The 13,730-nt window shown below is 54.3% G+C and overlaps 1 protein-coding gene across 1 annotated transcript; it reads left to right on the top strand.

Moving 5' to 3' along the window:
* The first annotated feature begins 1,309 nt into the window (after positions 1-1,309).
* Positions 1,310-12,000, top strand: SUMO3 (small ubiquitin like modifier 3). The gene is made up of 4 exons (XM_059921704.1): positions 1,310-1,453; positions 6,059-6,187; positions 9,629-9,700; positions 10,667-12,000. Exons 1-4 carry the CDS (start codon positions 1,433-1,435, stop codon positions 10,799-10,801), a joined length of 357 nt encoding a protein of 118 aa, XP_059777687.1. The 5' UTR covers positions 1,310-1,432; the 3' UTR covers positions 10,802-12,000.
* Positions 12,001-13,730: the final 1,730 nt, after the last annotated feature.

The following is a 13,730-nucleotide window of genomic DNA, read 5'->3' as shown; positions in this document are numbered from 1 at the left end:
CACCACAGCCAGTAATCTTGGGGGGGGGGGTCTGGTTCCCATTGTCCACCTCTGTCCTGGAAGGGGCCAGTTCCTGGAGACTCCCCTCTCCAGGAAGCACAGCTCGAGCTGGCCACTGTGCCTGGGGAGTCCCCTGGTAGAGGCACCACAGTCCAGGGTGAAAGGGACCAAACCCTTGGACCCGGCTGAGCTGGAGGTCGGCTCTGACCAGAACTTTCAATAGACAGACTTCGTCAGCCTGTGACATGGCAGCTCCATTCTGGGGGGCCCCCTTTCCCTGTCCTAAATGGTGCCTCTAGCCCAGGAAGTGAATTCTGAAGAGTCAAAACTGGTTTGTGAAATAAAGGACCGTGAAAACTTGGCTCTATGGCCTTTCAGTGTTAACAGGAAATGAGCTGAACCCAGTGGGCTAGGTCACTGTCTCCCAGATGCTCAGCTTCCACTGGCTGTGCTCCGAAGGCCCCAAAGGGGGCTGGACAAGGGGAGACAAAGGAGCCGCAGAGAGTCACCCTGGCTAAGCGCAGAGTGAGAAGTGGACGGAGTGAGAGAGACTTTCCACCGCCCTGACCCCCTCCGAGAAATGCCCCGTTTAGGCCTCTGTCCACTGGGAGCTCTGGGTGGAAGCAGCTGGACTTGTGTGGCCTCGCCAAATGAACACGTGCCGTGTGTGTCCTTAGTGGACGGAGCTGCCCGGTGGGTCAGCCAGGTAGGCCTTCTTCCTTCACCCCCACTTCCTCAGGACCTGACACTCGGCTCCTCTGTGAAGGTGAACCGAGCCTTTCCTAGCCCTGGGGTCGCCTCCCTGGGGTCGTCCCCCGGGCAGCTCTCTCTCACGCACGTCCGCCAGGGCCACTGGAGGTGGTTCACCTGGCTGGCTTTATTGCCCTTGTTTCCCTGTGAGACGCACTCATCACAGAAGCCAGTGGATACACCCGGTCTCAGCTGGTGGAGCTGCGGCAAGTGAGGGGCCAGTTCGGGGGACGGACGGGCCATTCTCAGGCGCCAAGATAATGTGCCAGGCCTGCCCCCGACCCCGCACCTGTAGGGCTGATGGCCTGGCTCTCCGTGCACGCTTGGGGTCCCAGCGCGCCCCACCCACACAGCTGCCCCCTTCCCCCACGACCCTAGCTGCCCTGTGCTCCCCCGGCTCCCAGCGCGCCCCGCGAAGTACGGACGCCGGGCCGCGCGGGCCCCGCCGGCTGACGCATTTGAAACCGCCAGGAACCTCGACCGGCCGGGCACGCGCCCGACGCCCGGGAGCGCGCCTCGTGCACGAGCGCCCCACCGCGTGACCCGCGCCGGCCAACCTGCGCGCGGGGATTTGGGGGCAAAGCGCGGCCCCGCGAGCAGCTGCGGCGGGAGAGCGGTGGGCCGAGAGCGTGAGTCGCCCGCTCGGCGCTGCCTGCTGCCCCGCCGCCCGCCGCGCGCAGCCATGTCCGAGGAGAAGCCCAAGGTAAGGCCCGGCGGGCGCGGGCCGGGCCCCGGACTCGGCCCCCCCGCCCGCGTCGCCCCCGTGCCCCGGGCCCCGCCGCCCTCCGCCGCTGGCCTCCGGGCCCCAGGCCCGGCGGCGTCGCCAGGCCTCCCCGCCTTCCTCCCCCCTCCCCTCTCCAACCCCCGCCTCCCCTCCCCGCACCGCACCGCCCGGCTCCCCTCCCCCGCACGTCCGGCTCTCCGCCCAGGCCCCGCCCCGCCCCGCCCCGCCCTCTAGCTCCGCCCCTGCCCGGGCCCCGCCCCCCGGCTCCCTCCGCCCAGACTCCTCCTCCGCGGTCCGAGCTCCACCCCTCCGGTGGGCCGAGTCCGGGAGAGCGGGCGATTCTAACCCGGGCCCTCCTGGCTGCGACCCTCTGCCTCCGCTGACATCGCGCCCCCGTCCCCAGTCCCTCTCTGGGACCGCCTCTCCCCAGGACCTCTTCCCTCGCCGGGACCCTCCCCCACTACGCCCCTTACGCGGGGACCAACGGTCCGGGCCGGCGTGGGCCCTACTGTCCCGCGTGCGCGGGGCCCCCTCCTTAGTCCTCACTGCGGAGCGCCGAGAGGGCGCAGGCTGGGCAGGGGCTCTGAGAGGCCGGACCTGTCTGGACGCACTGCCGCCCCCAGGGTGTGCGCCCACCTCCCGTCGCTGTCACCCGGTGTGCGCTCCGCACTCTGGTGCCCTGGCCGGCAGTCCTCGCGAAGGCCCGCGGTTGTGCTAACTAGTCTTAAAAACAGGTTTCTGGAGCTCTTCGTCTGCACTCTTGGGGTCTTTTTGAAGTGGACCATCTGCTGCGCATTGAGTGCTTTGCGTGCAGGCTCCCGCTGACCCCGCTGATGCTGGAGGTTGAGCTGAGGTTGGGGCCCCCGGTCACGGAGCCCTTCCCTGGTCGGGATCACACGGTGGGGCTCCGGAAGCTGCCCTCTCCTGTGAGAAAGTCACCCTCCAGGAACCTCCTCCCTCCAGGTGCAGTTGGAACTGCCTTTGCTTTTCACGCTTGGGGGGGCCAAATGTAAATGCCCTTTCTTTATGATTTGTAGGTGGCCTCCTCTTACTGTAGTTTATAGGCAACGAAATACACACAGTACCATCCCTTCAGTGTGTTTAAACTTAACTCTCCCACGTGGTCAACGTCCAAGGCCCGATTCAGTAGAATAAACTTGTTTTAACTACTTCCAAGGCAACTGGATGGTTGTGCCTCATGCCCCACCAGTGCCCACTGTACCTGCCGGGCACTGCTCCCTACCTGGAGCCACTCTCTCCTCTGGGCCTGGAGAGGAGAGGGTAGGAGGTGCACTCCCAGGCCACCTTGGCAGAAAGAAAACCTTGTGGATTAGTTGGGAAAGACAGTTTGCCTCCCCTGGAGAGCCCAGGCGGGGGAGTGACGGTGTGAACTGTGGTTCTGGTTTTTAGGCTCCCCTCCCCTCCCTTCCCCTCCCCTCCTCTCTTCTAAGTTCCTTTGTTTATTAGGGATTCACCGGGGGTCTGGGACAGGCCATTTGTTCTTGGTGTCTTTCTCTGCCTGGTCCACCCTCTTTCTGTTTGTTTTGTGTTCTGGCCCCTGCGTCTCTTTGTTTTGAACACACCCATATTTTTTCATTAAAAAAGCAAATGCATCCTCTATCCACATGCAAAAGAATGAAGTTGGACCTTTCTTAACGCCATATGCAAAAATTAAGTCAAGATGGTTCGAGGACTTAAATGTAAGACCTAAAACAATAAAACTTTTAGGAGAAAACGTAGAACAAAAGCTCCATGACATTGGACTTGGTGATGATTTCTTGGATATGACACCAAGGGCACAGGTAACATGAAAAAAATAAACTAGACTCATGAAAATTAAAAAATTTTGTACATCAAAAGACACTGTGAACAGAGTAAAAAGCCAACCCACAGAAGGGGAGAAGATATTTTCAAATCACTATCAACCAAAAAAAGGACCACAGAAGGCTGCAGATAAGAAAAGAATTTATTTGGGGTGTTAAGAATTGCAATTTGGGAGACACAGATTTGGGTAAAACCGAAAGAGCTTTCGAGGAAGAGAAAGAATCAGGGGCTTTATAATAAAGGCGAAAGCCACGAGGCTGAGCTCTGATGCAAGAAAGGAAATATTTGTCCTTAAGGGATGGCTGTCACGAGTTGTTTTAGGGTCTGGGTCCCACAGGTATCTTGAGTTTCTGGCAGGTGTCCTGGATGCCTTCATCAGGACAGGACGTGGTCACAGGGTCAGATTCCGTCCGGGCTGAGATGAGCGTAAAGTCCGTCCTCAGTGGCCTCCTGGCTCCGTTAGAGAGGCTCTCTGAGCAACACTGACTCCATTTTGATTTTCCTTCCACATCGTATATCTGATAAAGGATCAGTATCCAGAATATATAGAGAACTCCTAAAGCTCAACAACAAGAAATAAGCAACCTGATTCAGAAATGAGCAAAAAAACTTGAATAGACATTTCTCCGAAGAAGACATACAAATGGCCAAGAAGCCCATGCAAAGATGCTCAACATCACTGATTATCAGGGAAACGCAAATCAAAACTACAGTGAGATATCACCTCACCCGTTAGGATTGCTGCTTTCAAAAAACAAAAGAGAAAACAACAAGTGCTGGCGAGGAGAAGTTGGAATTGGTGGTGGGAATGTAGAATGGTGCAGCTGCTGTGGAAGAGAGTATGGGAATTCCTCAGAAAGTTAAAAGTAGAATTACCATATGATCCAGCAGCTCTACTTCTGGGTATAGACCCAAAATGACTGAAAGCAGGGCCTCAAAGAGATATTTGTGCACCGATGTTCATAGCAGTATTACTCACAATAGCTAAAATTGTGGAAGAACCCAAGTGTCAGTTGGTCCATGGATGAATGGATAAGCAAAACTTGGTCTATGCATACAACAGCATATTATTCGGGCCTGAAAAGGAAGGAAATCATTTTAGGATTTCCTAAACACATGCTACAACAGGGATGAACCTTGAAGACATTATTATGCTGAGTGACATAAGCCAGTCACAAAAGGACAAATACTGTGTGATTCCACTTACAGGAGGTCCCTGGGGGAGTCAGACTCATAGGGGCAGAAGAACGGTGGGGGCCAGGGGCTGGAGGGGGAGGAGTTAGTGTTCGGTGGGGACAGAGTTTCGGTTTTACAAGATGAAAAGAGTTGAGAGGTGGATGGTGGCAATGGTTGTATTTTATACTACTGAACTGTACGCTTGAAAATGGTTAAGGTGGTAAATTTTATGTGCATTTTAACACGATGAATAAATGGAAAAGAAATCTTACCTGTAAATGCAAGGTGGTACCCTGGATTGGATCCTGGAACAGAAAAAGGGTATTAGTGGAAAACCTGGTGAAATACAAAAGAGCTTGCAGTTCCGTTGCCAGCGGTGTGCCAGTGTTGGTTTCTTGGGTGTGATGGGCACTGCCATACGTGAGATGTTAACACGGGCGGGGCTGGTGTAGGAGTGCACTGTGCCTCGGTATTGCAACTTTTCTGGAAATGTAAGATTATTCCAAAATAAAACCTTTATTTGAAAAAAAGGAAAAGCAGCTGCATCCTCAGTCTCTGGGGAGTGATCCTGGGGCCCCAGCTCCATCAGAGGAGGCCCCTTGCTGGAGCCTCGCCTCCTGGGGCCGCTTCTCGGGCCAGCCCGAGCTCCCCTACTGGGGTCTCCAGGGGCCAGAGTGCTGAGTGGCCTCCTTTCCTCTCCCCCTCCGTGAGGCAGGGAGGCGGCAGGGAAGCGGCGGGGAGGGGGTCCCGGGGGAGGAAGGGGAAGCAGCAGGGAAGGAGCAGAGAGCCCTCGGCGGCCGGACCTGCCGGAGCCTCAGGAGGAGGAGGACGAGAGCACGTGGCTGGACAGCGTACAAACCCGCTTTGGTCTCCATCCAAGCTCGTCTGCAGGTTGACTCAGGGGTCAGCTTCATCATTTTGTTAAAAAATAAACAACTCCTGTCTTCCCCAGCGGTACTCTCAGGCTGAGCCTCTGCTCTGAGCACGAGCTTCTTGCATCAACTTCCAGTAGTTTCCAGGGGCCAGAGACCCCCGCTACGGGATCATGTCAGGATAGAATATGGCGGTGACCCCGTCCAGGTGGGACTGGTGGCACGGAACGGACTTGAGGGTGGCCCTCCCTGGGTGGCGAGCAGGGAAGCTGCGGGCCATCTGGACCCCAAGCCACTTGCAACCCGCTTTCCCGGCCGGAAACGTCTGTCGTTTGGTCTCATTCACCCGCGTGCGTAAGTATAAATCACCTGTGCATATGTGCGGTTCCTAGTCTCATGAGAGCGATCTTAGAACAAAGATGGATTTTCTCTCCATTGTTTTCTGGATCTATTGAGCAGATTTTCCCCCTTGAATTGACAGTCTGTGGAAACACTAGATTGGCAGGGCATTTCCTGACTCAGCAAGTAGAAGTTAAAAATAAGTTCTGTGTAGAAATCAAACACTCACACGAGTGACTGAATTGCTGGGGAGTTTTAAGAAGTAGCTTGGTTTTAAGACTTAAAGAAAGACCAGCAGCCACGCAAACACTTGCCTTTAAAGTGGTGTTTGTGGGGCGACGGGCTGGAGGCCGAGATTCATGTCTCTTTGCAGGAGGGAGTGAAGACGGAGAATGACCACATCAACCTGAAGGTGGCCGGGCAGGACGGCTCCGTCGTCCAGTTCAAGATCAAGAGGCACACGCCGCTCAGCAAGCTGATGAAGGCCTACTGCGAGCGCCAGGTGTGGGGAGGGGTCCCGGAGTGTGTGCGCGTGCCTGTGTGTCTGTGTGTGTGCACACCTCCCCCGGAGGCGCTCCCCTCCAGGCTGGCCGGTCACTCGCTCTTCAGCCACATGGTTGTCCCCGGTCAGGGGTGGATGTCTGGCGATGTCTTTGTGGCGCTGTTGGAATCAGAGTGGTGGCTTCGCCTGGGATTCCATCCCTCCACCTTTGCGTCTGTGGCGCCACTGCCCTTGGCACAGTTCGGTTTCCAGACGATGCTTGGTTCTTGCCCTTTGTTTACTACATTTCAAAATAAGGAGCCGATGCTCGTATGCCCTCCCACAGTGACCAGAGAGACTGACCGCCCGGAGTGTGTGGCGCGTGTGTTACGTGTGAGCGTGACTGTGCCCTTGGGCCCCTCGGTCCCCTGTGCTCTCTGATGCTCCTGCCGGTCTCTCCCCCCGAGCCCGTCCTTTCAGGTGAGGCAGCTTTTCTCAGGATACTTCGGAAATACTGGACCTTTGTTAGTTTCCGTTCTTGGCTTTGATAAATCCTTGCCTTGGGCTTTCTGTTGTTATTATTAAAAACACCCTACAAAATCTCCATTCCTAACTCTTTTTCTCCCCACTTTTTAGACCTTGTTCCTCAGAGGAGATCACCTTCAACTCCAACTTTTTTTTTCACTTTTCTTTGGTAAATATGCTTGTGCTTCTATTGCTTCACGTTTTTTGATTTTGGAGATTTTTTCGCCTGTGAAAGGTGGGACTTCAGGTCTGGCCCGCCAGCCGTACATCCACCACCCGCGCTTGCACACAGCTCCTTCCCTGGACTCCAGACCATCGCTCTGGAATCTCCTGCTTCTGTCCTGACTGGGACAGCGCCAGCCCTGAGCCACACAGCAGCCTGTGAAGATTTCTGGCTCTTGTCTGAGTCCTGTTTCTCCTGGTCTGGTGGTGGTTGTGTGTGTCATTTTCTGGGGGCCCATTGTTAATTTATGCCCTGAATTTCCCGCCGTGCTGCACCGTCCCCCATGTTCCTGGGTCTTTTGCTTTCCCTGCGTCCCTCCCAGGGCCCCTCCCCCCCTGCCCCACCTGAACTGCTGCTCAGCCATCATCCCAGAGCCGCCTCCTGTGTATGTTCTGGATTAATCTTCTTCCCCTGTTTTGATGGAGCATATCTTCCAGTATCTTGCTCAGAAAGGGTATGAAAAATACTGCAAAATACTGCACGTCGGAAAGTGATTTGCTTTATAAACCTTCACGCTTGAATGTTTGAGTGCACATAGGTTGCAGTTTTCTTTTCTTGGAGCTATTGCATCATTTTCGTCTAGTTTCCAACGCTGGTGTGGAAAGTTCAATGGCATTCTGATTCTCTCTCCTCTGTTTGCGGCTTGGTTTATCTCTGATAGCTTTTGGGACCTTGTTTTTGTGATTTGAGGCAGTTTTACCATTTACTCTTCTGGGCACATTCTGGGCCTTTTCGGTCTAGAAACTCATTTTAGTTCAGGAACTAGACCTTCTGTTAGTTCTTTGGTAATTTGTGTCCCTCTCCACTGGAATTCCCATCCGGCTTGCAGTTACCTGCTCCAGGTGTGTTCAGTTGGATCATTTCCTCCCATCGTGCATTGCGTTTTGTTGCTATTGGTCTCTGTTCTGGGAGGTTTTCTCAACTCCCGTGTTCCCACTTTTTATGGACGGTCTTGTTTCTGTCATGATTTCTGATTTTTAAAAGTTCTTGTTCTTTCCCGTTTTCTGAGGCTCCTGTTTCCCCGGGGGAACTTTCTGTTGTTTTCTGTCTCCCTAAGAGCTTCAGGTGTGTGTATGCATCTGTGTGCGCGTGTATACGAGTGCGTATGTGTGTGTGCGCGCGCGTGTGTACGAGTGTGTGTGTACGCGCATGTGTACGCGTGGTTATGTGTGTACGCGTGTGTGTGCGTGCGCCTGTGTCTGTGCGCATCTTTGCTTGTGTACGCATGCGTGTGCGCGCGCCTGTGTCTGTGCGCATCTTTGCTTGTGTACGCATGCGTGTGCGCGCGGCTGTGTCTCTGCACATCTTTGAGTGCGTGTGTACGCTTGCGTGTGCACGCAGCTGTGTCTCTGTGCGCATCTTTGAGTGCGTGTGTGTGCGCGCGCGTGTGTACACGTGCGTGTGAGTGCGCGTGTGTGCACACGTGTGTGCGTGGCTGTGTCTCTGTGCGCATCTTTGAGTGTGCGTGTGCGCACGTGTCGCGGCGTCCTCTGATCCTTCCTCCCGCTGTGCCCTCCTCATCCCTTTTTTTCTTCTTTGCTTTGACCCCTCACACATTGGTCTTTCTTTAACTGCTCTCTCTCCCTGGGTGACGGCTCGTATTTAAGCATGAAGCACTAAAAAGCTGGTGGAAAGCTGCACACCTGGTGTGTGGATGGGGCCCGCGTGTTGTCGCGGGGTGGCCTGCCCGGGTGGGTGTTCTGTGGGGGTCCCAGTGTTGCAATCTGTGAGTCTTTAAGTCTCCCCGGAGTGGCCCCCAGGCTCCCGCCTGGGAGCGCGGCGGCCGGGAGGAGCAGCCCGGCGGGGCGCCGGGTGTACTGGCCGTCACTCGCCTGCCTCCGCTGGCCACCTGTCACTGCCCCGTTTGTGCTTGTGTCCCCAGCCCAGGGCTCTGAGTCCACCTCTCCAGAACGGGGACCTTCTGCCTGTGGGAGGGACAGTGCCCGACCTTGGGGCTGGGGGCCCTGCTTTGGGAGTCGGATATGGACTTTCCAGCAGTCATCCCAAATCAGCTGCATCGCTGCCTCTTACACCTGTGTGCCCGGCCCCTGCCCCTCTCGGGGCTCTTGTTGTCCGCCCTCCTGCCCCCCAGTGCACCGCATCCTGACCTTGGGGTCTAGGGTCCACAGCCCTGTAGCTTCCAGCCCGGAGGTGACGCCCTGTGTCTGCTGGCCTGGCCCCTCTCCTGTTTTCTTTGTCCTTGTTTATGCCTTTTTTTGTTTCTGTATGTCACAGCAGTAGGTTTCAGGAGGGAGCAGAGATGGGTGTTTTAGTCCTGTCTGTCCTGAGGAACTAGCTGTGCCCCCGACCACGTCCAGCTGTTCCCTCGGGAGGCAGAAGGGCCGCTTCCCAGCTTCAGGCAGGCTGCTCGTCACATGCCTCAGGGTCGCCCGACCTATTTCTGAGAATTGTTTAAAGGGGAGGAAGTGATGGTGCCAACGGTGTCGAAATTCTGCTCAGCGGCTGGAGGGAAGCGAGAGGGATGGATGAGGGCGGAGCCCCAGGAGCTAGAAGGTGCTAGAACGGCAATGTCTGAAAGGTTGTTCTGGGGGCATCACATGAGCTAGATTGCAGCCCCACTGGTGAGGCTTCATAGTCAACTGCGTCGTAAATCTGTATATTCAGAAATCTGGTGTTTCCACATAAATGTGTGATTCTTTTTGAATTAATGTGTTAGCTGAAAATGTTTCATGATGATTGCTTTTTCTTTTCAGGGCTTGTCAATGAGACAGATTCGATTCAGGTTTGATGGACAACCAATTAATGAAACAGACACCCCAGCACAGGTAGGAAAGCCAACCCTGTCTATGCTTGAGGGCTTCTTCCGATCTGCATTTCATAACTGCCATTTGGAATACTTGCATTTGAGAGTCACCGATTGCTTCTCACATAGAAAGAATACCTTACATTTTCTTTCTTTCTTTTTTTCTTGGCCGCACCAAGTGGCTTGCGGGATTCTAGTTCCCCAAACCTGGGCCCTCGGCAGTGGAATTGCAGAGTCCTAACCACTGGACCACCGGGGAATACCCACCTTACCTTCTCTTTATTTATTAAAAAAAAATTTTTTTTTGGCTGTGCTCTACGGCATGTGGGGTCTCAGTTCCCCGACCAGGGATTGAACCTGTGCCCCCTGCAGTGGAAGCGTGGAGTCCTAACCACTGGACCTCCAGGGAAGTCCCTACATTTTCTTAATGGCTTTAATTATTAGATCATTTGATTTTGTAATTTTGAGGTTCAGTTTTCGAATGAGGAAAACGTCCTTTGTCAGCCTCTTGTGTGTTGGGAGAAGGAGTAGGAGGGCTGGGTGCTCGGCAGAGGTGCTCCAGAGACAGGGACAAGGCCTGGGCCTGGTCATCCCCGCCGCCGTCTCCAGGCTCTGGGCGAGCCGGGCACATGCGGTCACCACCCACTTGCAGCCTGGGCACTGGGTCTGCAACGTTAGCCAGTTTGTACTTTTCAGTAAAACTTTATAGACACCTGTTTATTTGTAACAGGACATAGTGTTTCTATCAGGTCAAGCCCCTAATGTTGACCGTTTCTTTGTTAGGGGAAGCTTGGGGAATAAGCGGGCTTGTTGGAAATTTACAGCTCAGCCTCTGTCCCTGGGTGCCCACCGAGGGCAGCTCAGGGCTCAGGCACCTCAGGGTGGTGTCCCTGGCGTGGGCGGGGGCAGCTCTGAGACCCTGGCGCCCAGCGGGGTGGGAGCCCTTCCTGTGACGTGAGGATACTCACCGCCCCCTCTGTGCCTGCAGCTGGAGATGGAGGACGAGGACACCATCGACGTGTTCCAGCAGCAGACGGGGGGGTCCGGGGCGGCCAGCTGCCTCTGCGGTGCAGCCTCTAGAGCCACCGTCCCCTCGTGTCACTGCGCTCGTGTTCGCTATTGAACAGTGAAGGTGTGACCATGCCCACCCCAGGGAGGCTCAGACACCGAGGACATTCCCCAGAAGGACTTTGCTCTCTGACGTACTTGAGTGCGGCCGCGGGGATGTCCACGGCTTCCCCCAGCCCATCACCCCGGTACCTCTGTTTGGGAAAAATGCATGGCGAGGGGTTTTGGTTTTGTTTTTACTTTCATTTTTGTTTTTTCTCCCTCCTATGACATTTCCCCCAAACTTGTGGCCCGAGTGCCCACTTTCCGTCTAGGTGGGGCTCTTACCCCAGCTATTGGCCCCTACCCATTCCAGTCGTGTAGAGAACTCACGTCACTGCTCTGGGGGTGTTTCTTTGGGGTGAGTTTTGGGGACACAGTCGGGATGGGAGACAAACTTTCACTTACTGTTTCTCGCTGGCACAGGTTTTTTTTAATGCTAAATATTACAAGTGTAAGCTTTGTCAGAATATAGTAAAGTTGAAGGGAAAATACTGGAATGTTTCTTAAAAGGTAAGAAGTTCTTCAGTAACGTGGCCCCGTATGGGGCCTGGGGCCTAGGACCCATCACCACCCATGGCCAGTCATGCTGTTCGGGTGCAGTGAAAATTGGCTTTTCCCCTTTCCTTAACAGGGAAGAAGTAATTCCCACATGTCTCACCTGGTAATAGTGCCGGGGCCTCAGATTTCTTCCAGTATTTGCTTCTGACGAATAACGATGGTCTGTATATAAAAAAGGAAGATTGAGTATTGCTGTTTTGCAGTTAACGTTTTTGTGTAAAAGAGCTGCTTCAAAGTATGGTTATGGCGGCTCCAGGTTATGTGGTTATGATGTGAAAGACGGCTCCAGGTTCTCCCCATGGGCTGTGCTCTGCTCCCCAAGTTGGTATGGAGTTTACGTGTTACGTGTGATTTCAGTTCTGTGAAGCATTTGGGGTCTGTCCCGGTTAAACTCCGATAGTTGTCCTGTTGCCCTTGTGTGTGGACCCACTGCCGCCGGATGGCCCGGCACTGCTTGTTCGGGTCACCTGGGCAGCACGACCACCGTCATCTCTTGTTTGGCTGGCATCTCGCTGAAGATGTCTGCTTTTCCTTTGTATTTTGCTCTTCGGGCACGGGTGGGATGTCTGCTGGCTCTGTTGTGTTTATTCCCGTTTGTACATTATTTGTTGTCCTTTACTACTGTCAACAGTAAATATAGTTTGGTATTCTGTCTCTCGGCTTGTATTCAGTACTGCGTTTGGAGCTTGGGCACTGTGTCACATTCAGTATTTGCAGCGACCCTCCAGCGAGGCCACTCAGACTTTGATCTAAAGGCCGGTTCACCGCTGCCCCCCTCCTGCACCCGCGCAGGCTTCCCAGGCGGGTGGCGTCTCCTGCCGAGGCCACCCCCTCACCCTCAAAACTCTCCTCCTTCCTCTCCTGGGCGTCCTGGGTGGAGGGTCGCCGTTACTCTGGGCTTCTCGATATTTTTGGTGTTTGAGTATAAGACTTTTCCTTGGTGCAGCTGACAACCTACTCACCCATCTGTTTGACACGGAAGTGAGTCGGCACTAATTTGAGAACTTCCCTGCGTGATACGCTGTGACAGCACCAGGGTGCATCGGGTGAGGTGAGCGCGAGTTGAAAGCTCAAGGGCAGCCGGGCAATGGAGCACTTGATTCGCTTACAGCAGCAGCAGGAGGCGGGTAAAGGCACGGCACAGGGATTGGGTCGTTTGCCAGATGCCGCGGCGGGGGGTGAAGCCCAGCAGGGCAGCCCCTGCACTTGAGCCGAGAGGGACACGTCAGGGTGCCTTAGGTGAGGAGCAGCGCTGTTCCCTTGGGAGCCTTAGAACAGTGCTGCCTGACCGAAGAGCAGGCAATGTCCTGGAGGTTGTCTTTTATCTTAGAAAGGTATGCAGATTGTGCATTCGGAATAATCTGTTGATACCAGTGTTTTTAAAATATTGTTACCTAAACCCAACTCCCAGAATCTTTGGGTTAAATTGATGCTTCAGTAGGAGACAGGCCCTATTGATGCTGTTATTGGTGCCCTTGGTCCCAGCTGGCACTTTCTCAGTTTCGGTACCACAAGTCCCACGTCCCAGGACCCCTCAGTTCCAGGCACACGGGCGGTGCCAGCCTGGCTGTGCTGCAGGGCACAGGTGCGGAAGCATGTGTTAACACTGGCTCTGCCACGAGACACAGCTTCATGGAAAGGAACTGCAAAAAGCAGATCCTTTTTGTACCTCAGAACTTCAGTTCCCAAAGAAACTAGTTTATTCTGAACTTGCTGGCCTGTCCAGTGGGCCAAAGCCTCTAAGTATTGATACCACACACCTGCTACTGAGAACCCTGGGGATACCAGGACCGACTGACCGAGCAAAGAGTTGCCAGATTGAGTGAATAAAATACAGGGTGCCCAGTTACACTTGAATCTCAGAGAAGACGTGCGGAGGGGGCCCGCTTCCCTGAAGGCGAGGCCGTCCCACCAGCCACAGTGAGGTGAGAGCCTTCTGTTACGTTGAGCACCTCATATTTTGGGTTTTTGTCACTTGAATCTAATCCTGGTACAAGCTGTGAATACACACACTGCTCTACAACAGGAAAATGATGTCACAAAGACAGCAGTGACACAGACGTGGACGCAGTTAAGAAAATACCCTGCATCTGACAGGCGCTGTTGTCTGAGCGTCATGACGTTGATGACAATGCTTTTCATCACCCACACTTCCTTTAGGTGGCCAAGTGGAGTTTTCCTTTCGTCTCCATGGGAACCACACCCTCTGACCCCTGACCGGCTGGGGGGGTGGGGTGTGGTCTGATCGCAGAGAGGGCAACTACTTGAACAGGAGAAGGAAACCTCATGAGTATTTGTGCAAATCCATTACTCTTTGGAACTGTCTAAAAGTACTGTGTTGTTTCTATAAATCACCATGGTCATTTGAAAAGACAGTGTCAGAC

The sequence above is a fragment of the Balaenoptera ricei genome, chromosome 4 (genome assembly GCF_028023285.1).
Source record: "Balaenoptera ricei isolate mBalRic1 chromosome 4, mBalRic1.hap2, whole genome shotgun sequence".
NCBI lineage: Eukaryota > Metazoa > Chordata > Mammalia > Artiodactyla > Balaenopteridae > Balaenoptera > Balaenoptera ricei.
This window is presented reverse-complemented; position numbering and strand designations above follow the sequence as displayed.